Source organism: Ovis canadensis, chromosome 4, assembly GCF_042477335.2.
Source record: "Ovis canadensis isolate MfBH-ARS-UI-01 breed Bighorn chromosome 4, ARS-UI_OviCan_v2, whole genome shotgun sequence".
NCBI classification, from domain to species: Eukaryota; Metazoa; Chordata; class Mammalia; order Artiodactyla; family Bovidae; genus Ovis; species Ovis canadensis.
Window position 1 is genome coordinate 47,124,626 of NC_091248.1, and position 22,466 is coordinate 47,147,091.

At 39.7% G+C, this 22,466-nt stretch overlaps 1 protein-coding gene across 1 annotated transcript in view; it reads right to left on the bottom strand.

Annotated features, from left to right (window-relative positions):
- Window positions 1-22,466, bottom strand: part of LOC138439799 (ATP-dependent translocase ABCB1-like) — a 102,186-nt gene that overhangs the window by 74,067 nt on the left and 5,653 nt on the right. The window contains exon 2 of the mRNA XM_070292395.1: window positions 257-267. Within this exon, the coding sequence (XP_070148496.1) occupies window positions 257-267 (11 nt within the window). The remainder of the gene's footprint in view (window positions 1-256; window positions 268-22,466) is intronic.

Below are 22,466 nucleotides of genomic sequence, written 5' to 3' on the forward strand. Positions count from 1 at the left end.
ATTTGCCTTCTAAAAGTATCGTGCATTTTAACCTGTTGTTTTAGTTGTAATTTAGTGCTGTGTCTACTGTTACCATTTGCAGGTTTTTCTGGTCCTCTCTTTTCCTCAAATTTATGAAAAGTAAGTGCAATTGTGAAGACAATTCAAATTCATAAAGCAGCGTTAACTCACATCAGAGCTTTTCATACTTGTCAACCCAGGGGAAATGGATGTTTTTGTAACCTTTTGTCTGCTTTCTCTGACTTAGAGGAGTTACCTCTCAGCTCACTGCAAAAGTTTAAAAGAAGAAAATCTTTTTAGTTTTTACAGCATAGTGTATTTTCTGTACTTTAACATATTTCAAAGCCATAATTTTCTATCTTTTATTCCAGATTTTCTTTGCCTTGATTTTTTTTTCACTTAGCTATACAATCAGGTTTCTTTCCTTACAAACTGTTAATTAGCCTAACAGACCACTCATATTCTCTGTGTTCTAATTGGAAATGTGTGGGTACAGCATCAGCCCAACCATTTAAAGGCTTAACACCAACCCTTTGTTCCACCTGGGGCAAATGTATAAGGCTTTCCCCTTTCTCCCATGTGTTTTTCATCTGATTCATGCTTCTGCTCTTTTTTTCCACTTTTGTTTTACCCTGTCCCTCATTTAGTTAAGAGGAGAGCGAAAAAGTTGGCTTAAAGCTCAACATTCAGAAAATGAAGATCATGGCATCTGGTCCCATCACTTCATGGGAAATAGATGGGGGAACAGTAGAAATAGTGTCAGACTTTATTTTTTTGGGCTCCAAAATCACTGCAGATGGTGACTGCAGCCATGAAATTAAAAGACGCTTACTCCTTGGAAGAAAAGTTATGACCAACCTAGATAGCATATTCAAAAGCAGAGACATTACTTTGCCGACTAAGGTCCGTCTAGTCAAGGCTATGGTTTTTCCTGTGGTCATGTATGGATGTGAGAGTTGGACTGTGAAGAAGGCTGAGCGCCGAAGAATTGATGCTTTTGAAGTGTGGTGTTGGAGAAGACTCTTGAGAGTCCCTTGGACTGCTAGGAGATCCAACCAATCCATTCTTAAGATCAGCCCTGGGATTTCTTTGGAAGGAATGGTGCTAAAGCTGAAGCTCCAGTACTTTGGCCACCTCATGCGAAGAGTTGACTCATTGGAAAAGACTCTGATGCTGGGAGGGATTGGGGGCAGGAGGAGAAGGGGACGACAGTGGATGAGATGGCTGGATGGCATCACGGACTCGATGGACATTGAGTCTGGGTGAACTCCGGGAGATGGTGATGGACAGGGAGGCCTGGCGTGCTGTGATTCATGGGGTGGCAAAGAGTCGGACACGACTGAGTGACTGAACTGAACTGATCTTGTCATATATTCAATATTTTACGTATCCTTGAAAAATGCCCTATATCCTCCCTAAAACAATGCAGGATTTTTTTTTAATTCAAGTATAGTTGATGGTCAATGTTGTGTTAGTTTCAGGTATGCAGCAAAGTAATTCAGTTTTATATGTATATATATTTTTTTCTTTTTTAGATTCTTTTTCATTATGGATTATTACAAGATAAAGAACATAGTTTCCTGTGCTATACAGTAATTCCTCATTATTTATTTTGTATATAGTACTGTGTATATGTGATTCCCAAACTCCTAATTATCTCCCGCTCCTTTTCCTCTTTGGAACTAAAAGTTTGTTTTCTATGTCTACAACTCTTATTTCTGTTTTGTAAATAAGTTCCCTTTTATCAGTTTTTGAGATTCCACATAATATTGATGTCATATGATATTTGTCTTTCTCCCTCTGACTTACTTAGTGGATCATCTCTAGGTCCATCCATGTTGCTGCAAATGGCATTATTTCATTCTTTTTTATGGCTGAGTAATAGGATTTTTTAAAAGTAGAACATATATTATGTTGACTGCACTATTTCTACAGGCTTGAGCTTCAAGTGATAATCTCTATCAAGGAGTACATGGTTCAAGGATCAGAATAGCCCATAGAATTTTCAATAAAGTTCTTTTATATATATATATATATATATTAGTTGTTTTGTTCCACTGGCATGAAGATATGGATATAAAATACAGTGGACCTAAAACAATGGATGATTCTAGCTACTCCCAAGCCATAACCATTGGTTTTAAAGACTCTGACTCCTGTCTCACATTACTGTCAGCCATTCCTGGTAATATTGAACAGCTGGACTAGGCACTTCCACTGTGAACCTCATTAACTTCCGGTGAAACCCTTTGGAAAGCAACCCCTTTGCAGGTCTTGACTCATACACCTTCATTCAAGCAGACATTTTTCCTTCTTGAAGTGTGCTTCCCCATTATATGTACCTTCCTGTCTTCCACTGGCATGTAGTCCTTTCACAGGCTTTAATGTACTCTTGCAACATTCAAGATTAGAGTCCCTGCCACAGTTTATTACATACCTGAAGAAATAATACATGCTGCTGCTGCTGCTAAGTCACTTCAGTCATGTCCGACTCTGTGAGACCCCAGAGACGGCAGCCCATCAGGCTCCCCCATCACCGGGATTCTCCAGGCAAGAATACTGGAGTGGGTTGCCATTTCCTTCTCCAATGCATGAAAGTGAAAAGTGAAAGTGAAGTCACTCAGTCGTGTCCGACTCTTAGCGACCCCATGGACTGCAGCCTACCAGGCTCCTCCGTCCATGAGATTTTCCAGGCAAGAGTACTGGAGTGGGGTGCCATTAATAATACATACCTACGGGAATAATAATAACTAGCATTGACTAAGCACTGGCTGTGTGCCAGGAATTATCCCAAGTATTTGAAAGAGATTAAATCATTTAATCCTCACAATTATCCTCTGACATGTGTAATTTTATTGTTACTCCCATTTTACAGTCACAGAAACTGAGGTTTGACATCACGTGCCCAAAGTCACACAACTGGTATGCAGCTGACCCAGGACTTGAAAGCAATCCAGCTCCCAGCCCTCATAACTATACTCTTAACCACTTGCCTACAAGGGTACGCTATTATAGTACATTGTCCTACACTGCCTTTTCAAGCCCCATGAAACATTTTCATCTTATGACTCTATCTTAGAAATCAAGCAGTGGCTCCTTACCACAGCTGTATCGTATCTGAGAGTTTCCACTTGACTTTTAAGGGCTGTAACACGTAATGTCTCTCTGACTGTCTTCATCCACCTCACTTCCTTACACTCTCTCCCTCAACCCCAACACATACATGAGTGTTCATTTCATTTTGGCCCAACTCACCTCTCAGATGATTTGCTTTTTTTCCCCTCTGTGCCTTTCTACATGTAAATCTTTAATTTAGCCAGCAATTTTCTTTTATGGTACCAAATTCCACAAACAACTTGAACTTAGATTCAACTATTGCATGCATGCTAAGTCGCTTCAGTCTCGCGTTACTCTTAAGCGACCAAATGGACTGTTGCCTGCCAGACTCCTCAGTCCCTGGGATTTCTCAGGCAAGAATACTGGAGTGGGTTGCCATGCAACCACAGGGGATCTTCACAACCCGATGGAACCTATGTCTTGAGTTTCCTGCATTGGCAGGTGGGTTCTTTACCACTAGCACCAGCTGGGAAGCCCTTTCGCTGTGTAAGTTTGAACAATTAGTAATTTACTTAACTTTTCAGTCCTTGAGTTGTCCCTTTGGTAAAAGGAGATAATAATGGTTACCTTATAAAGTTATTGCAAGATTAAGTGATTTGTGTATTGAAAAGGCTTGTACAGTGCCTGAAACATATTAAGCACTCAGTAGTTGTTATATATTAGTAATAAAATCCCCTTCTCAGTCTACTTTTGCCCTTCCTTGCTATTCTTCACCACTCATGTATGTAGCTACACGTATGTATTCTCTGTTACTTTCAACAAGCTTTCCAGGTGACTCAGTGGTAAAAACCTGCCTGCCAATGCAGGAGACACGGGTTTGATCCCTGGGTTGGGACGATCCCCTGGGGAAGGAAATGGTAACCCACTCCAGTACTGTTGCCTGGGAAATCCCATGGACAGAGGAACCTAGTGGGCTACATTCCCCGGGGTCAAAAAAGAGTAGGACACGACCGAGCCACTAAATAACAACAAGACTTTCAGGTCATAGAGGAGCTAAATGATAGTGATGGACAGTATAAACATTAAATTCTGCCTTCAGGGAGATTGCAGATTGCTTTATTCATAGAAGTTCTTCTGGCCCAAATAGAATGGGATTGTGTGTTTTATTATTTGGTTGTGTTGCAGTTCATAGAGTGCTTAAAAGTACAGTTCATGTAGTACTGTACTGTCTGTGGTAGAGATACCACAAATGCCGTTGTCAGGATAGTTTCTCTATATTCTTTGAAACTGTTTGCCATTTAAAATAACATTAACCTCTTCTGAAACACACCTTTCTACCCAATGTCAAGCAAAATTAGTGTGTGAAGCTCTACCAAAAACTCTTTTTATTGAGATATATTTAATATACATTATCGTATTAGTTTTGGGCTCCCCTGGTGACTCAAACGATAAAGAATCTGCTGGCAATGTGGTAGACCTAGGTTCGATCCCTGGGTTGGGAAGATCCCCTGGAGGAAGAAATGGCAACCACTCCAATATTCTTGCTTGAGAAATTCCATGGACAGAGGAATCTGATGGGCTACAGTCCATGGGGTCACGAAGAGTCAGACACGACTGAGCAACTAAGCAGCAATGTTCATTCTAGGTGTACAACATAATGATTCAATATTTGTGTATACTGTGAAATAATCACCACAATAAGTCTAGTTAACATCCATCACTACGTCTAGTTATGGAGTTTATTTTCCTTGTAATAAGCATCTTTAGATTTCACTCTCTTAGCAACTTTCAAATATGTTATTCAGTATTGTTAACTTCATGCTGTCTGTACATTACATCTTCATGACATTTATTTTATAACTGAAAAGTTGTACCTTTGACTCTCTTCAGCCATTTGTCCCACTCCCACTTCCCACCTCTGGCTACCACCAGTCTATTCTCTGGATCTATGAGTTTGTTTTGTTTTTGTTTTTAAGATTCCACATATAAGTGAGATCAGATTGTATCTATCTTTCTCTGTCTGACTCAGTTCACTTAGCATAACACCCTCAATAACGCCCTTAGCATAACATCCATCTATGTTGTTGAAAATAGTAAGAGACATTCTTTTTATGGCTAAACAATATTCATTTTATGTATACATGCCGCATTTTCTTTATTCATCTGTCAGTGGACACTTCTGTTGTTTCCATGTCTTTGCTATTGTAAATAATGTTTCAATGAACATGAGCAAGCGTATGTCTTCTGGTATTTTTGGTTTCTTCAGGTGAATACCCAGAAATGGAATTGCTGAACCACATAGTGGTTCTGTTTTTAATTTTTTGAGGAAGCCTCCACACTATTTTCCATAATGATAATACCAATTTACATTCCAGCAAGTAGTGCACAATAGTTCCCTTTTCTCCATATCCTCACCAATATGTTCAGACGACTCAATCTTAAATGCAAAGAGTATTTGCCATGTAAGTCCCATAAGGGATGAGTTTCACTCAGTGCATTGAAAAATTAGACATTAGATGTGGAACTACCAGCATTTTAGCTACTTTTATTTAGTTGGCTTTATCTTACAGCCTATTAAACTATTCACAAATGAATCTTAATTCCAATTCCTTGCATTTTAATTTCTATAAATGTGTTGTTAATAAATGTTTTTATTTCTTTAATGTGGAATTTTCAGAAGTTTTAAAATTCTGCCATTAATAGAAAATCCATTACATGTGTTTTTATCAACCAACAAGCACTGACTAAAAATGAATTCTGAGGACTGTCCAGGCTCTCTGGCTGTATATTTAGATGACTATTTATATCCTAGCTCCCTCAACCCTTCATTACCTTTTCAAGCCACTATTATAATTTATTTTTTATGCTCTCACCTACTTTCCTTCTTCTCCTAAGAAGAGAAATTTTTATTCTTCAGGAGGTTCTTCTTCCTATGACTCTTTTGTGGTAAATCCTGGAAGGAGACTCTGCCAGTCAGGAAAAGATTGTAATTTTAAGTAGGATAACCCCATGTGACTGAGACAGGATGGAGGAAGGTTATCATGATGCAGTTAAGATCTTGGGAATCCTAGATTCTGTCGTGGTCGCATGAGTTCTGAGATAGGATGGAGGTGAGGAAGGTTATCAGCGATGGAGTTAAGATCTTGGGAATCTGAGATCCTGTCTGGGTCACATGAGGTCATCCTACTCAAAACTGAATAATGATGCTTTTAAAATTATTTCTGTAAAATGGTTTCTGCTGAAGGGTAATTCTCACGCTCCAGTGTTTCCTTCTAGATTCATGGATGTTTACACTTGTGTGAGAATTTAGAGGTCAATGTATGCAGGTCTTTTATTATACCAAGTCTCTGAAATGCTAAGTCACTTGACTGAAGGCCATATAATCAGCAAGGGTCGAGTTAACAATATAGATTTTCTGACACTGAGTTTGCTGTTCTTTCTATCATGTTGAGAGGGATCCTAATGGTGAAGATTTCAGATTGGCTACTGTAGGGTGCGCGTTAGGGGCCCAGGTGCTATCAGACTCTCTAGCTGTTTTACTTCACCTTTGTGGCAAGTTTCTCTCACTTGATTTTGTTTTTGCCCTTGATCAGTTACATTACTGACTAGGGTTCTCAGCCTCCTTAATCAATCAAAATTGATGAGAGGCCAGTCAAGAAATTTAGACAAGGCATTATTACTGGGGCTCATGCTGCAGCAAAGAGGAGGGAAAACAACAGGTTCCCTTGGTTGCTCGATTGCTCCCTGAGGTGGGGCAAGTTGGTTCCTTATATGGGGTGACAGTAGGCGTGTCAGGAAGATCTCCTGGGGAAGGATATGTCAATCCACTCCAGTATTTGTTGCCTGGGAAATTTCACGGACAGAGGAGCCTGGTGGGCTGGGTTATTGTCTATTGGGTCGCAGAGAGTCAGATAGGACTTAAAGGACTTGTTGTTGTGACTAAACAACAAGGGGTGGGTCCAGGGCTCAGGCTGGAGGGGTGGCTTAGGTAGTTTGCCCACTTCTTTGGTGAGATTGTGTGCAGGGGGCTTGCACAGTACCTTGCTTTTGCCTCCCACTCTTCAAAAGTGGCAGTTAGGTTTTGGTCTCTTCATATCATGTTGTCCATAATTTGCCCCAATTGCACATGCACATGATTATTTTTAGTTTCTTATACTTTGTTTTCATTTTGTTACTCGAGGGGATATTTGTCCAGATGCAAGCACTGCAGCAAATGGTCCCGGTTGTAGGTCTTAGCCTGCCTCATTGAGACTTGCCTGTTTTAATCACCATTTTTCAGGACCCAGGAGAAGGGCTATAGTTCGAGGGTACACTCTGCCTTAGTAGTGTCTGAAGTCCAATTATCTGGGATTCTAAAGCTGGCCAACTGAGACCTGGGGTTTATTTTGTTGCACATACTTGAAAATGCATGAAAGAAATATATTGCTCATTAAAAGTTGCATTTTTGTTGTAGCTCAAAATTAAATTATGTATTAAAATACCTTTAATGATATTAACATTTCTCATATTATTAGAAAATGAGGACATACTGCTAACCCCAGTAGTGTAAAAGAAATTGCAAAATTTGTCATTTATCGCATGACCTTTTCTTGAGACACTGATGAATTCTGATTCTTATCTTTTAGTTGGTTTCCCTTGTGTTAGTCCTTCCCAGTGAGGAATTCTGTAGTTCAACTGAATTTTTGACTGCATTGTCTCTGTTACTTGACATAACCTGCCATGTCCTTGTAGCTATTGTGTTGCTTCTAATCACTGTCGTATTGCCTGTTCTTTTCCAGGAACTGGAAATTTAGTTTGCAATTAACAGTCTGCCCTCACTTCTAATTTTATTCCTTTTATTTTGCTGATTATTATGCATTACAGTCAAATAGTCCTCCCACAAGCCAAGTATATTGGGGCTTCCTAGGTGGTGCTAGTGGTAAAGAACCTGCCTATCAGTTCAGGGGATGCTAAGGGATGTGGATTTGATCCCTAGGTCAGGAAGATCCCCTGGAGGAGGGCATGGCAACCCACTCCAGTATTTTTGCCTGGAGAATGCCATGGACAGAGGATTCTGGTGGGCTACAGTCCATGGGGGTCACAAAGAGTTGGACACAACTAAAGCGACTACAAGCCAATTATATTATCTTATTACCATTTTATCACATGACAAAGATGAACCTTCTTGCTATTCTACAGTCTAGTTTTTCTCACTCTGTTATCTTTGTTACTCTAAATACAGTAAATTCCAAAAATCATGCTTTAAAATTGCCGTCTGGGTGGCTCAAAACATCTCACATTGAGTATTGGACTTGTTTTTGCTTTCTTTCTTTTTATTACTTATTTATTTATTAATCTGACTGTGCTGGCTCTTAGTTATGGCATGTGGGATCTTTAGCTGGGCATGTGAACTCTTAGTTGCCACATGTGGGATCTAGTACCCTGACCAGGGTTCGAACCTGGGCCCTCTGCATTGGGAGTGTGGAGTCTTAGCCACTGGACCACCAGGGAAGTCCCCAACCTCTGAACTTCTGATCCTGTCTCCAGACTGGCTTCTCGTTCACTTGCATATCTGAGTCAGCACCATCATTTGCTTCATATCAGAAACCTGGGGAAAGGGGCAGTCAACCTCAGCACCTGCTTCTCCCCTACTTCCTGTGTCAGACTTGAATCCATTTTCTCCTCAACAGTGATAATAGCCTTGTAATCCCTGGAGAAGGGAAGGTCAACCCGCTCCAGTATCCTTGCCTGGAGGATCTCATGGACAGAGGGTCGAACATGACTGAAGCGACTTAGCACACAGGCAGGCACGCAATTTTGTCAAACCATAATATCTACTATCCTCTCTTACCTGAGTTACTATCAGAGCTTCCCACCTGGCTTCTCCATATCCATTCTAGAACGCTTATAATGCACTCTCCACAGCAGGGAAAGTACCTTGTAAAAATGCACATATGGTCATGTCACACACCCATGTAAAGACTTGCAATGCCTTTCCATTGCTCTCAGGTTCAATTCCCCGTTCATCTCTGTCGCTACAGGCTGCTTCTCTCTTTGCTCCTTCGTGATCCAGGCGCGCTGGCCTCTGTCAGCTCCTTGGAGCTTTACTGTGCACGGTGTTCCTCTTGCCCACCCTCCTGGAGTGATCTTTCTCTACCCCTCTACCCTCTCCTACCCCTTACAACTGGCCAATATGCATTTACATAGAAACACACACACACACACACCAGCAGGTGGCTAATTGATTCATTCTTCTGCTTCAAACATCAGTTCCTCAGAGAAATATTCGCTGTTCTTCTGGGTTAGATTTTGTCATCTTGATAGTAGTTCACAGAGTATATTGTACTTCTCCTTCCTATTAAACATCACAATTGCAATTTTTGCTCATTACAAAATGTGTCTTTCCCATTGAGATATAAACTCTGGAAGGGCAGCCCGTTTCTGCTTTGTTCTTCTGTTTCCCAACAAAGAAAGGATAGTGAACACGGTAAATATTTACTGAATGAAGGAATGGCTAAATTAATACTGTTGTTTCATCCCCTGGCTTTTTCTCTCTTTATACTGGGCCTTCCTTGTTTTGAATCATCATTCCACATTTGTAGAAGAAGTTTGGAAGATCTTAACTGATTAACGTCTCTACATTCATTTAACATTCTTAGAAAGATTCCTTTAAAGATGAGGAAACTAAGACTCAGTGAAGCTGAAAGATTCCCATCTTTCTGAGACCATGAAGAAAAAGACATGTGTGCTAGTGTGCTCAGTCGTGTCTGACTCTTTGCAACCCCATGAAATGTAACCCACCAAGCTTCCCTGTCTATGGGATTTCCCAGGCAAGAGTACTGGAGTGGGCTGCCATTTCCTCCTCCAAGGGATCTTCCCGACCCAGGGATCAAACTCGAGTCTCCTGTGTGGCCTACATTGCAGACAGACTTTTTCCCAACCAAGTCATCAGTGAAGACTTTATGAAGAAAATAGGGCATTAATATATTTTTTAAAATGCTTATGTCTGAAATTCTTTAAACTATGTATCAAAATCAATAGATTTGATTTTCAGTTTTGTGTACATATTGCAAATAAAAATCAGGATATGTTATATTCATTTACTTATAAATAAATGAAATAATTATTCACAAAAGAATAATTTTTTATTTACGGCTTTTTGTATATAAAAAATGTTATAAAACGGGAATTCCCTGATGGTCCAGTGCTTATGACTCAGCACTTTCACTGCTGTGGCCTGAGTTCAGTCCCTGGTTGGGGAATTAAGATCCCACGAGCCATATGCTGTGGCAAAAAAAAAAAAAAGTTTAGTTACTCATAGAGCAAATCACCTTTATTGAAGAGAAAGACAGAAATTTCTGGAGACCGTTAAATGTTCGAGATTTGTGACTAGCATTGGAAAGAATTTTCTGCTCTTTGTCACTACATGCTTTACCCTGGTAATCTGGTGCCACAAGAAATACATTATTTACAAAATTTTTTATAGCAGTGCTCCAGGTTCTATCAGACCTAAGAATCCCATAACAACAAAACTTAACAAATATTTATTGAGTGATTGTACTGAACACTCTAGGTGTAAGGTTAACCCTTGCCCTCAATAGAGTTCCTAATGTATCAGAGGAAAGAAGGTAAAAATAGTGACTAATATTTATTAAGCTGTAAATCAGATGTTTTAACCGGAGAAGGCGATGACACCCCACTCCAGTACTCTTGCCTGGAAAATCCCATGGACTGAGGAGCCTGGTAGGCTTCAGTCCATGGGGTCACCAAGAATCGGACACGACTGAGCGAATTCACTTTCACTTTTCACTTTCATGCATTGGGGAAGGAAATGGCAACCTACTTCAGTGTTCTTGCCTGGAGAATCCCAGTGACAGGAGAGCCTGGTGGGCTGCCGTCTCTGGGGTCTCACAGTCGGACACGACTGAAGTGACTTAGCAGTAGCAGCAGATGTTTTTACACAAAGCTGACACAATTAGGGCTATCATTATATTTATTTTAAAGAAAACTAAAACTCAGTGATGTTTAAAAAAGCTGTAAAATAACACCCAGTCAGTGACCAATAAATTTGCATTCAAGATCCCATACAGCAATTTGAACTTTGGAACCCACATCTTTAACCACTTCTCTGTGTTTCCTCAGGTTCAAAATGATAGTGTTTAAAAAGCAGAACTGAGATCTTTTCTCAGGCATCTATTGTGCTACTTAAAGACATCCTTTTTTTGTTTAAGAACCTATATATCCACATCTGACATTCCCCCCCCTCCACCAAAAAATCACATAGATGAATGCTAAATGCAACTCTATTACAGAGGATGGATATTTGAGGTGCATGTTTTGTTGCTGAAATACTTAAAATAGTCTCCATCCATGTGCCAAGGAAAGCAATTCAAATTTATGAAAATGTAAAACCAACCTGCATCAACAATTGTTATATATTTTCAACTGTTTCTTATAAGTATATTCTGGCCTGTTAACACTACTGAGCTGGAGTATGTTTGAACGATTTAATAGGCAGTTTTCAGAGCTAGTTTCTGAATGAGATAGCTCTCAGCGTAGCCTTGAGACATGGGGAGATTGGTAATTAAATCCAGAAAGGTGTTGTCATGGGCTCTATGGGTGGAATGTGTAGAAGAGTTTTTTAGTATTCATAACTGCTATTTGCTTGGGCGTGACAGCAGGAAGCCTAGTTTACGTGTCTGGATGGTATAATTCCATGTGTTCCTTGATTTTTTCTCTTCCATTATGGTTTAAAGGATGTTGAATACAGTTCCCTATGCTAGACAGCAGAACCTTGTTGTTTACCTGTTTTTTTTTTTTTCCATTGGAGGATAATTGCTTTACAATGTTGTATTGGTTTCTGCCAAAAATAATGTGAATCAGCCAGGAGTATACATCTGTCCCCTTCCTTCTGAGCCTCCCTCCAATGACCCCCTCTCCTATCCCACCCCTCTATGTTGTCAGGGCACTAGGTCTGAGCTCCATGCGTCATACAGTAACTTCCCACTAGCTATCTGGTTTAATATGGTAATGTATATGTTCCAAAGCTACTCTCTGTTCATCCCACCCTCTCCTTCCCTTGCTGTGCCTGCAAGTCTGTTCTCTGTCTGCGTCTCTATTCCTGCCCTGCAAATGGGTTCATCAGTACCATTTCCCTTGCTGTTGTCATTTAGTTGCTAAGTCATGCCCGACTTTTTGTGACTCCATGGACTATAGCCTGCCAGGTTCATCTGTCCGTGGAGTTTCACAGGCAAGAAGACTGGAATGGGGTGCTATTTCCATCTCCAGGGGATCCTCCTAACCCAGGGATTGAACCCACATCTCCTGCATTGGCAGGTGGATTCTTTATCACTGAGCCACCTGGGAAGCCCACCATTTTTCCAGATTCCATATGTACATGTTAATGTATGATATTTGTTTTCCTCTTTCTGACTTACTTCACTCTGTGTGACAGGTTTTAGGTTCATCTACCTCACTAGAACTGACTCAAATGCTCCTTTTTATGGCTGAGTAATATTCCATTGTGTGTATGTACCACGACTTCCTTGTCTATTCATCTGTTGATGGACATCTAGGTTGATCTCATGTCCTAGCTATTGTAAATAGTGCTGCAAAGAACACTGGGGTCTTTTTCAATGATTGTTTTCTCAGGGCATATGCCCAGTAGTGGGACTGCTGGGGCGTGTGGTAGTTTTAATCCTAGTTTTTTAAGGAATCTCCATACCACTCTCCATAATGGCTGTATGAATTTACATTCCCACCAACAGTGCAAGAGGGTTCCCTTTTCTTTACCCCTCTCCAGCATTTATTATTTGTAATTTTTTTGATGATGGCCATTCTAACTGGTTTGAGTATAATAGTTTGTATCTGTTAATCCCATTTCAGAATTTCAGGATTTCAGAATTTATGTAGTTATTTCCTTTAAAGAAAGCAAAGGAAGTATCCGAGGAAATGGGGATAATTGGAAGAATGAATAAAATTATGGAATGGGAAAGCATGGCTGTATAATATTAAGATCTTTTCTTTTTTTTTTCCCCCTCAACATTCAGACATTCCTTAAGCCCACAATTTTCACTTATAAATTGGTGGAAGACAATGTTTTTACATAACGCAGTGAAGATTATTACTGTCCTAAGCACTTTGTATAGTAAGAAGGAAAATTCCAGCCAAAAGTATAGATCTTTTCTCAAGATATGTGTACACACACACACACACACACACACTCTCATGTATGTGGGCTTCCCAGGTGGCACTAGTGGTACAGAACACTCCTGCCAATGTGGGAGATGTAAAAGATGTGGGTTTGATCCCTGGGTCAGGAAGATCACCTGAAGGAGGGCATAGCAATCCATTCCAGTATTCTTGCCTGGAGAATCCCATTGACAGAGGACCCTGGTGGGCTACAGTCCATACGGTCACAAAGAATCGGACACAACTGAAGGAACTTAACACACGCACACACACACACACACACACATATGACTTCTCTGAGAGCTCGGTGATAAAGAATCTGCCTGCCAATGCAGGAGATGTGGGTTAAATCTCTGGTCTGGGAAGATCCCCTGGACAAGGAAATGGCAATCCATTCCAGTACTCTCCAGAATCCCACGGACAGAGGAGCCTGGCATGCTACAGTTCATGGGGTTGCAAAGAGTCAGGCACAACTCAGCAACTGAACAATAACAACGTATACTCCTGAAAACTGGTCTTAGAAAAATAATTCTAAATACTAAAAGCTCTATGACAGATTGATTATTACAATGTTGTTTGAAATACAAATGATATGCTGGAAAATAATTATCCAACAGTATAGGAACAAAAGTAAATTTTATTTGTGACTACTTTCATATGTAAGAGGACAGTGGAGTAACATAGCAAGAGTTTATCATGTAAATAAGTAAAAACACAGGATACAAGATTGTTTTTACCATACAATTACAATTGTATAATACTGCTTGCACATAATGAAAAGCCCTGAATATTTGGGTGAAGAAAATGTGAATTATTATTTCCAAAATTTACAAATATATATGTTCTTTTATTCTATAAGTAGCATGATGTATTTCTGTAAGTGTGACACTTTTTTGTCTTACAAACTTTATTGAAGACAAAACTTGTGCTTTTAGTTTTTGACTTCTATAGAGTTTTATCAGATTACAAGGAATTGTCATTTAGAATGAAGAATTTATATGATAATGTCATTTTCTGTTTAAATATTTGATTGTATGCTATGTGCAAGGCATTGTGCTATGTGGCACAGCTTCTGTGGCAGATAACAGGAATAAAAATTTGTCCTTGGTGTGAAGAAATTCACGATAAGTGAAGAAATTCACGATAATTTAATAAATATAGTCTTGCCATACAATAACATTTTTATAGTTAAATTTAGCACAGATTGTTATATTATGGATACTGCAGATAATGAATTTGTCTGATAAAGAAAGATAGATGTTCTGTTCAATATGGAACTGGGCGATTCTGTGTTGAAAAAAAAAAATCAATGTGAAAGTCAAATTTATAAAACTCTTGCCAAACTATGTAATAGAATTTTGGAGAAACTGGCTGAATCTAGATTTGATGTTCTGGTACCTACTCTAGGAAGAACCATTAAAAATAATGGCTTACACTTGTTGAACAATTACTATACACCACACCCTGTTTTAAGAGCTTCTCTTGTTTTCCATTTAATCTTCCCCCAAACCCTATGAAAAAAGTGCTGTCATCATCATCCCATGTTTAGAAATCAGAGAATAGAAGTATTTAGAAATTACATAATTTTCACAAGTCACATAGTATTAATACATTAAGGACCATGCCGAGAGCTATCACATAACTTGAGGGTAAGGTCAGATTGTCTGAGAAAGGTTCAGTGGGCCATATTCACTGTATTCTTCAATCAAAAGGTAACAAAAAGTGTGGCATAGATGAGATTGAGCACTTTCAGGGTGGTATAGTCAAAGACTACAGGTGGACAATAAGCACATGAAATGATGCTCAGCATTGCCATTATTAGAGAAATGTGAATCAAAACTATAATAAAGTAGCATTGATCAGTATGACCATCATCAAAAAGTCTACAAATAGTAAATGCTGGAGAAGGCATGGAGAAAAGGGGACCCTGCTACCTACATAGTTTGATGTGAACATAAATTGGTGCAGCCATTATGGAAAATAGTATGGAGGTTCCTTCAAAAACTATAAATAGAGCTACCTTATGATCCAGCAATCCCATTTCTGGGCATATACCTGGAAAAGATGAAAGCTCTGATTCAAAAAAATTTGTGCACTCTAATGTTCATAACAGGACTGTTTACAATAGCCACATGTAGGCAACCTAAATATCCATCAACAGGTGAATTGATGAAGAATATGTGGTGTGCGTGTGTGTATATATATATATATTATATATATGGCATATTAGTCATAAGAAAGAATGAAATGATGCCATTTGCAGCAACATGGATGGACCTAGAAATTATTGCACTAAGTGAAGTGTCAAAGACAAATATGATATTGCTTATATATGAAATCTAAAAAATAGTACAAATGACCTAGTTTATAAAGCAGAAACAGACTCAGATATGGAAAAAAAAAAAACCTTGCAATTGCCAAATGGGAAGGCAGGGTAGAGGATAAATTGGGAGTATGGGATTGACAGATACACACTAACAGATATACACTATGTATAACATAGATAAAAAGGATTTACTGTATAGCACAGGGAACTATATTCAGTATCTTGTAAGAAGCTATAATGAGAAAGAATATAAAAACAAAATCACTTTGCTCTACACCTGAAACTAACAAAATGTTGTAAATCAACTATACTTCAATTAAAAAGAAAGAAAACCAAAACATGTTGTGAGAGGAATGAGTGATGTAATGGTTAATTTTGTATGTCCACTTGACTGACTGTAGGGTTCCCAGATTAAACATTATTTCTGGGTCTGTCTGTGCAGACGGACCTTTTGGATGGGATTAGCATTTGAATTGGTAGATTCAGTCAAGTAGATTGCCATCCCCAATGTGGGTGGACACCATCCAATCCATTGAGGGCTTGAACAAAACAAAAGATGGACAAAGGAGGAAGTCACTTCTTGTTTTTCCTGCCTCAGAGATGAGCTGGGACTTCTCATCTCACCTTCTCCTGTTCTCGGACTGAGATTTACACTATTGTCTCCCCTGGTTCTCAGGCCTTTGGATACGGAATGAATCATGTCACTTGCTTTCCTGGGTCTCCAGCTTGCATAGATTGTGAGACTTCTCAACTTTCGTGTTTATGTGAGTCAGTTCCTCATAATTAATTTCTACACACACACACACACACACACACACACACTATCATTTCTGGTTCTCCCAAGAGTCCTTCCTAATACAGGAAGGAGGTATGTGGATGGCAAAGCAGAGCAGAGGAGAAGCCCATGGGAACAGGATATGGGCTGATTTGGGTTATATGTTCTATTCAATCCATTCCATCAGTTACAGTTCTGCTTGATGGTGCAAACAGGGAATCAGAAAATTAGATTATCTAGCTCTTCTGGCCTGGGGTTCTGTTAAATGGATTTAGACGCTGGTCTGATGGCTAAATTTCACTTAAGTGGGGAGGGAGCTTGGCCATAACCAGGGCAATCCTGCATTCAGGCATTTGCCTTAAAAATTATTTATCCATTCCCAAGAGTGTGGGAAATTCCCACGCTCTTGTCTATTCTCTATTTTTCCTTTTAGATAGAAAATTATAACAACACAATCAACCAAAATTAAATGAGGACTGTATGTCAAGTAGGGATTCCTATATATCATAAAGGAGAGCGTTTGTAACAACAATGTCATTTACTGAGTTGATGGTTAGAAAACACTGAAGATAGACAAGGTGTAGTTTTCTCATATGAAGCGAAGCCACAGCAACATAATCCACCCCCCGCAAATGAAATGTTTTTGTTTTTCTTCGACAAAGTACAAGTTGTTTCAGGACATGAAAGTACACAGTACTGGCACCTATTATCAGGAACCTACTAAGGCATGAAAGAAAGAACTAGAGTTTTCAATCAGAAAGTGTATGAAACCCTAAGTCTTTAGGGAAACTAATGAAACATTGCTGCTACTGTTAAGTCGCTTCAATCGAGTCTGACTCTGTGCGACCCCAAAGACCTCAGCCCACCAGGCTCCCCCGTCCCTGGGATTTTCCAGGCAAGAATACTGAAGTGGGTTGCCATTTCCTTCTCCAGTGCATGAAAGTGAAAAGTGAAAGTCAAGTCGCTCAGTCATATCTGACTCTTAGCAACCCCATGGACTGCAGCCTACCAGGCTCCTCTGCCCATGGGATTTTCCAGGCAAGAGTACTGGAGTGGGGTTAAGTGCTACCAAATCATAATGTGGCAGCACTTACTTGCTGTTTCAGCCGTTCTCCACAAGGCAGCCAGGGTGTCTTTTCAAAATACAAATCTGCTCTGGTCAGCCTTTTGCTACATACAGTTTCAAGGGCTTCTCAGGATTCTTAAGATAAAGATCAAAATGCTTCCTGAGGTCAAGGAGTTTGTGTAAAGCAAATGCTGTCTTCCTTTCTGGTCTTCTGTCCAAAAATACTCTCTATTTCCCTTTATTCTAAGAGCTCCAGCCACACTGACCTCAGGGAGAATGCATTTCCTCCAGCCCTGGGACATTTGTATATGCTCTTCCTTCAGCCTACGTTTCTTCTCTCATCTTAAACTCCTTTAACTAGTTAATTCCTAATTCTTCCTTTATGTGTGTTCATGCTAAGTGGCTTCAGTTGTGTCCAAACTCTTTGCAACCCCATGGACTGCAACCTGCCAGGCTTCTCTGTCCATGGGATTCTCCAGGCAAGAATACTGGAGTGGGTTGCCATGCCATCCTCCAGGGGATCTTCCTGACCCAAGGATCAAGACTGTGTCTCCCACAGCTCCTGCACTGCAGGCAGATTCTTTATCACTGAGTCACTGGAGAAGCCCAATTCTTCCTTCACACCTCAGCTCAATCATTACTTCCTTCCCTGACATCCCTATAGGGACACAGTGTTGTTCAACTACAGAGGCACTGCTCACATTATATTCTATGGTAACAGTACTTTCTGGAGTCCTGTTCCTGCAACCAAATACAGTTGAGCATCCCTGGAGAAAGAGGATCAGACATGGCTTTCTTGACTTAAGAGAAGCCATTTTGGGCCTAAATTATTTTGTGATCTAAGCCTGGTCACAATGCTTGACCTTGAACTGTTCTCAGTAATTAATGATCTTAAGAAAAAAAAGAATACAGAAACAGGGCTTCCCTGATGGCTCAGTGGTAAAGAATCTGCCTGCCAATGCAGGAGGCATAGGTTTAATCCATGATCCGGGAAGATCCCGCATGCCATGGACCAACTAAGCCCGTGTGCCACGACTGTCTAGCATGTGCTCTAGTGCCCATGAGCCCGCTCTGCAACCACTGAGCCCGTGTGCTGCAACTACTGAAGCCTGTGAGCCTAGTGCCCGTGCTCAGCAGCAAGAAAAACCACCACAATGAGAAGCCCATGCACTGCAGTTAGAGAGTAGCTCCCTCTTGCTGCAACTGTTAGGAGAAGCATACTGACTGAAACCGCCCACCCTAGATAGGCACCATAGTAACTATTTGCATGAGTTGTTTCATGACAGGAAGTCCTAGTAAGAAACACGGAACTAATAAGCCACCATCAATCAGAAGAGTTCGGAAAAGGTCAAAAGGAGACACCACGTTTCTGACCACCTCCAGGAATCCTTCTCTCTGGCATGCATCTTGGCTGAGAGAATGCATGTGCCACCAGGAAGGACTGAGTCAGAATGATTGGCCAAAGACAACCCAGAAACTAATCCCATTACCATAAAACCCAAGACTGTGAGCATGTGGCAGAGCAGTTCTCCTGGTTTCCCTACCATACTGCTCTCCACCAAGGTGCTTCTTCCCAACAAAGTCTCTTGCTTTGTCTTCATTTCCAAGTGTTAGACAAGAGCCCAGTCTTGGGCTCTGGAAGGGGGTCTCTCTTCCTGCAACAAATGGCAACTCTGGTGGGATTCTTCACTGTGACTGACATCCTGATCACTTGGGGTACTCAGGGACCAGTTTGCCTGCCGATGGAATAGACCCAGCGGCCACAACCAGGACCCTTTAGTCCCTGGTCTCCTCCAAACACACAACTGGCCAGAGTGCCCTGACTGGGTAAGGAGCCAGAGACTTTATGGACCTCTCTCCTCTTCCCTCTTTCTTTTCCCTCTTTAACCCTTCTTATCTTACCCTTTTTTTTCTAGTCCCCCAGTCCTGGGCACAAAAGTCTAGTCGAAGGGCTTCAGCCTGAGCTGAGAGTTGGAGGAATATCACCTCAGTTTGGCCAAGAATTTGAATTCTGGTTCTGTTTTTGTCTGGTTTCTGATTTGGACTCAGTTAGGTTCTGGTCTGATCTGTTTCTGGTAGGGCCAAGTTCCAGTCCTCCCTTCCTTGGAGGCCCAGGGTAAAGTCCCGTAATACCTGGATATCTGCAGATGGCAAGAGAAGTCTGTAAGGCCACCTATTTTCCCTCTCCTGCCTCCTTACCCCTCTTCTTTCAACCTGGTCTCTTTTCTCCCCTTTGAAATCTTTCAGGACCTGAGATATTTTCATTTATTCTGTTAGTACTTGGATCTGAACTTCTGCGTCTTGGTAGGTGGCTTTCTGAAAGACTGTAATCTTTTATTTAAGGGAGTGTCTGATTAGGAGGTCTGGGTCTATGTATGTGTTTTATGCTCTGTGATTTGTGTTGTGATTTGTGATGGCCATTTTGCTTTGTGTGGTCACCATTTTGTTTAGACCTCAGAGAAAGTTGGTTTAGGTAAAAGTCTTAAAATTCAGTTTCAAAACTGGTTCTTTTTGCATATACAGTTAGTAAAAGCAAACTTGATCAAACGACTTTTTAGAATTCTGATGCTGTGCTTTGAAACCACGGCTCTCAGGAACACTTATCTAGACCATCTCTAACTCCTGAGATGGAGGGAAAAACAGGAAGATGCCTTAAAAGTTTTTATTTATTCCAACTTTTCTTTATAAACTAGTGAATTTTATATTGTAATATCTGATTAATGACTAAGTTTAGGAAATGAAGCTAGATCTCATGTTGTATCTGTCTGTATATGTCTATGTCTCAGTATGTGTCTTTGTCTCTAGATAATACTGTTGAAATTAATTTGTAAATGAGCTCTATTTAACTGGCTTAAGAAAAACTAAGTGCTTACAAAGGAAACAATTCCAGATTAAGCTAAATAAATTTCAGGTTAACGTGAACTGGGAAATATTCAGTATTAAATTAATATCTGGTAATATAGACACGCCTTTAGAACCATCAATAAATATAATACTTCTGTTGTACCTAGGATTACTAGAGGTCAAATGAGACTGTATTCTATCTGTTACAAATTTGTCAACAAGAAAAGGAATTCAATGGGAAAAAAGTTTTAAGGGAAGTGTTTTCAGTAAAAGAAGGTGTAAGAAATGAAAAAGTACTGAAATGAGTGAGTTATGCATGATCAGGATTTTCTAAAATTAGATTATAATTAATTGGGTAAATAGACTTTGTTAGAAATGACCCAGCCATAGGAAAACTGGTTAGAACCAACTAGGTCCAAGATGGTAGAATCAACTTTCATTAGACTTTGAGCTTTGGTATGTACACCCATTATAAAATATCAACAAGTTAAGTGATACACCCACTAGTATTGGCTAAATCTAACTAAGTGTTCTTGACCCTTTTGATTTTTTGGACAAAATTTCCTAAATCAAATTCTATTAAAGTTCTTTTGACTTCAGCTAACTTTGGGATGTTACAAAGGGCCCCTGAAACACCTGAAAGAAAGATAGTAAGCTAAGTAGGTTCATTTGGTATATAAAATTACCTGGGAAATATTATATTATCAATGAGTAATACATCATTTTAGGTTATATTTTATGGTAAATGTTACTAATATAGATATCCTAGAAATTACACGGAGTTCCTGAAATTCTGATATGTCCTGGTATTCTAATGGGAAAACTGATGACTTCACAAAGGTTAACAAAAGGGCTGAATTAACTAGTGAATATGCTTATAACTTCTATGGTTTCTATCTGAAAAAATTACTAGTTTGAATGTGTTTTCCAGAAGTATGGAAAACCTTCCCCTCAAACTAATTATGACAGTAGTATGGTAAAATTATACTGTATAGACAAATTGAAATAATTATCTTTTCTCTCTATCTGACCTCTCCCCAAATTGGAAACTCTTAGGTTTCCAATAACTTCGTCAGATAGTTTAGGAAGATTATCTCATTAACAGGTACAGAAATCTCAAGGAATTTTTGAGACCTTGAAAAGGGAGGAAATTCACCTAGATTTATTAGGCAAAATCTATGATAAGCATTTTGCATGATTTTCTTAGCTGTGAAATGTTTTATTTTAAAAGTTCAGTCTGGAGAATGGATAAGGAAGTTGTGGTACATATACATAATGGAACATTACTAAGATATAAAAAAGAATGCATTTGAGTCAGTTCTAATGAGGTGGATGAAACCGGAGCCTATTACACAGAGTGAAGTAAATCAGAAAGAGAAACACCAACACAGTATATTAATGCATACATATGGAGTTTAGAAAGACGGTAACGATGACCCTATACGCAAGACCGCAAAAGAAACATAGATGTAAAGAACAGACTTTTGGGCTATGGGAGAAGGCGAGGGTGGGATGATTTGACACAATAGCTTTGAAACATGTATATTACCATATGTAAAATTGATGTCTAGTGTAAGTTTAATGCGTGAAGTAAAGCACTCAAAGCTGATGCTCTGGGACAACCAAGAGGGATGGGATGGGGAAGGAGGTAGGAGGAGGATTCAGGATGGGGGGATAAATGTACACCTATGGCTAATTTATGTTGAATAAACTGGAAAATTCTGAAAGATGGGAATACCAGACCTCTTGAGAAACCTATATGCAGGTCAGGAAGCAACAGTTAGAACTGGACATGGAACAACAGACTGGTTCCAAATAGGAAAAGGAGTACGTCAAGGCTGTATATTGTCATTCTCCTATTTAACTTATATGCAGAGTACATCATGAGAAACGCTGGGCTGGAAGAAACACAAGCTGGAATCAAGATTGCCGGGAGAAATATCAATAACCTCAGATATGCAGATGACACCACTCTTATGGCAGAAAGTGAAGAGGAACTAAAGAGCCTCCTGATGAAAGTGAAAGAGGAGAGTGAAAAAGTTGGCTTAAAGCTCAACATTCAGAAAACGAAGATCATGGCATCTGGTCCCATCGCTTCATGGCAAATAGATGGGGAAACAGTGGAAATAGTGTCAGACTTTATTTTTTTAGGCTCCAAAATCACTGCAGATGGTGATTGCAGCCATGAAATTAAAAGATGCTTACTCGTTGGAAGGAAAGTTATGACC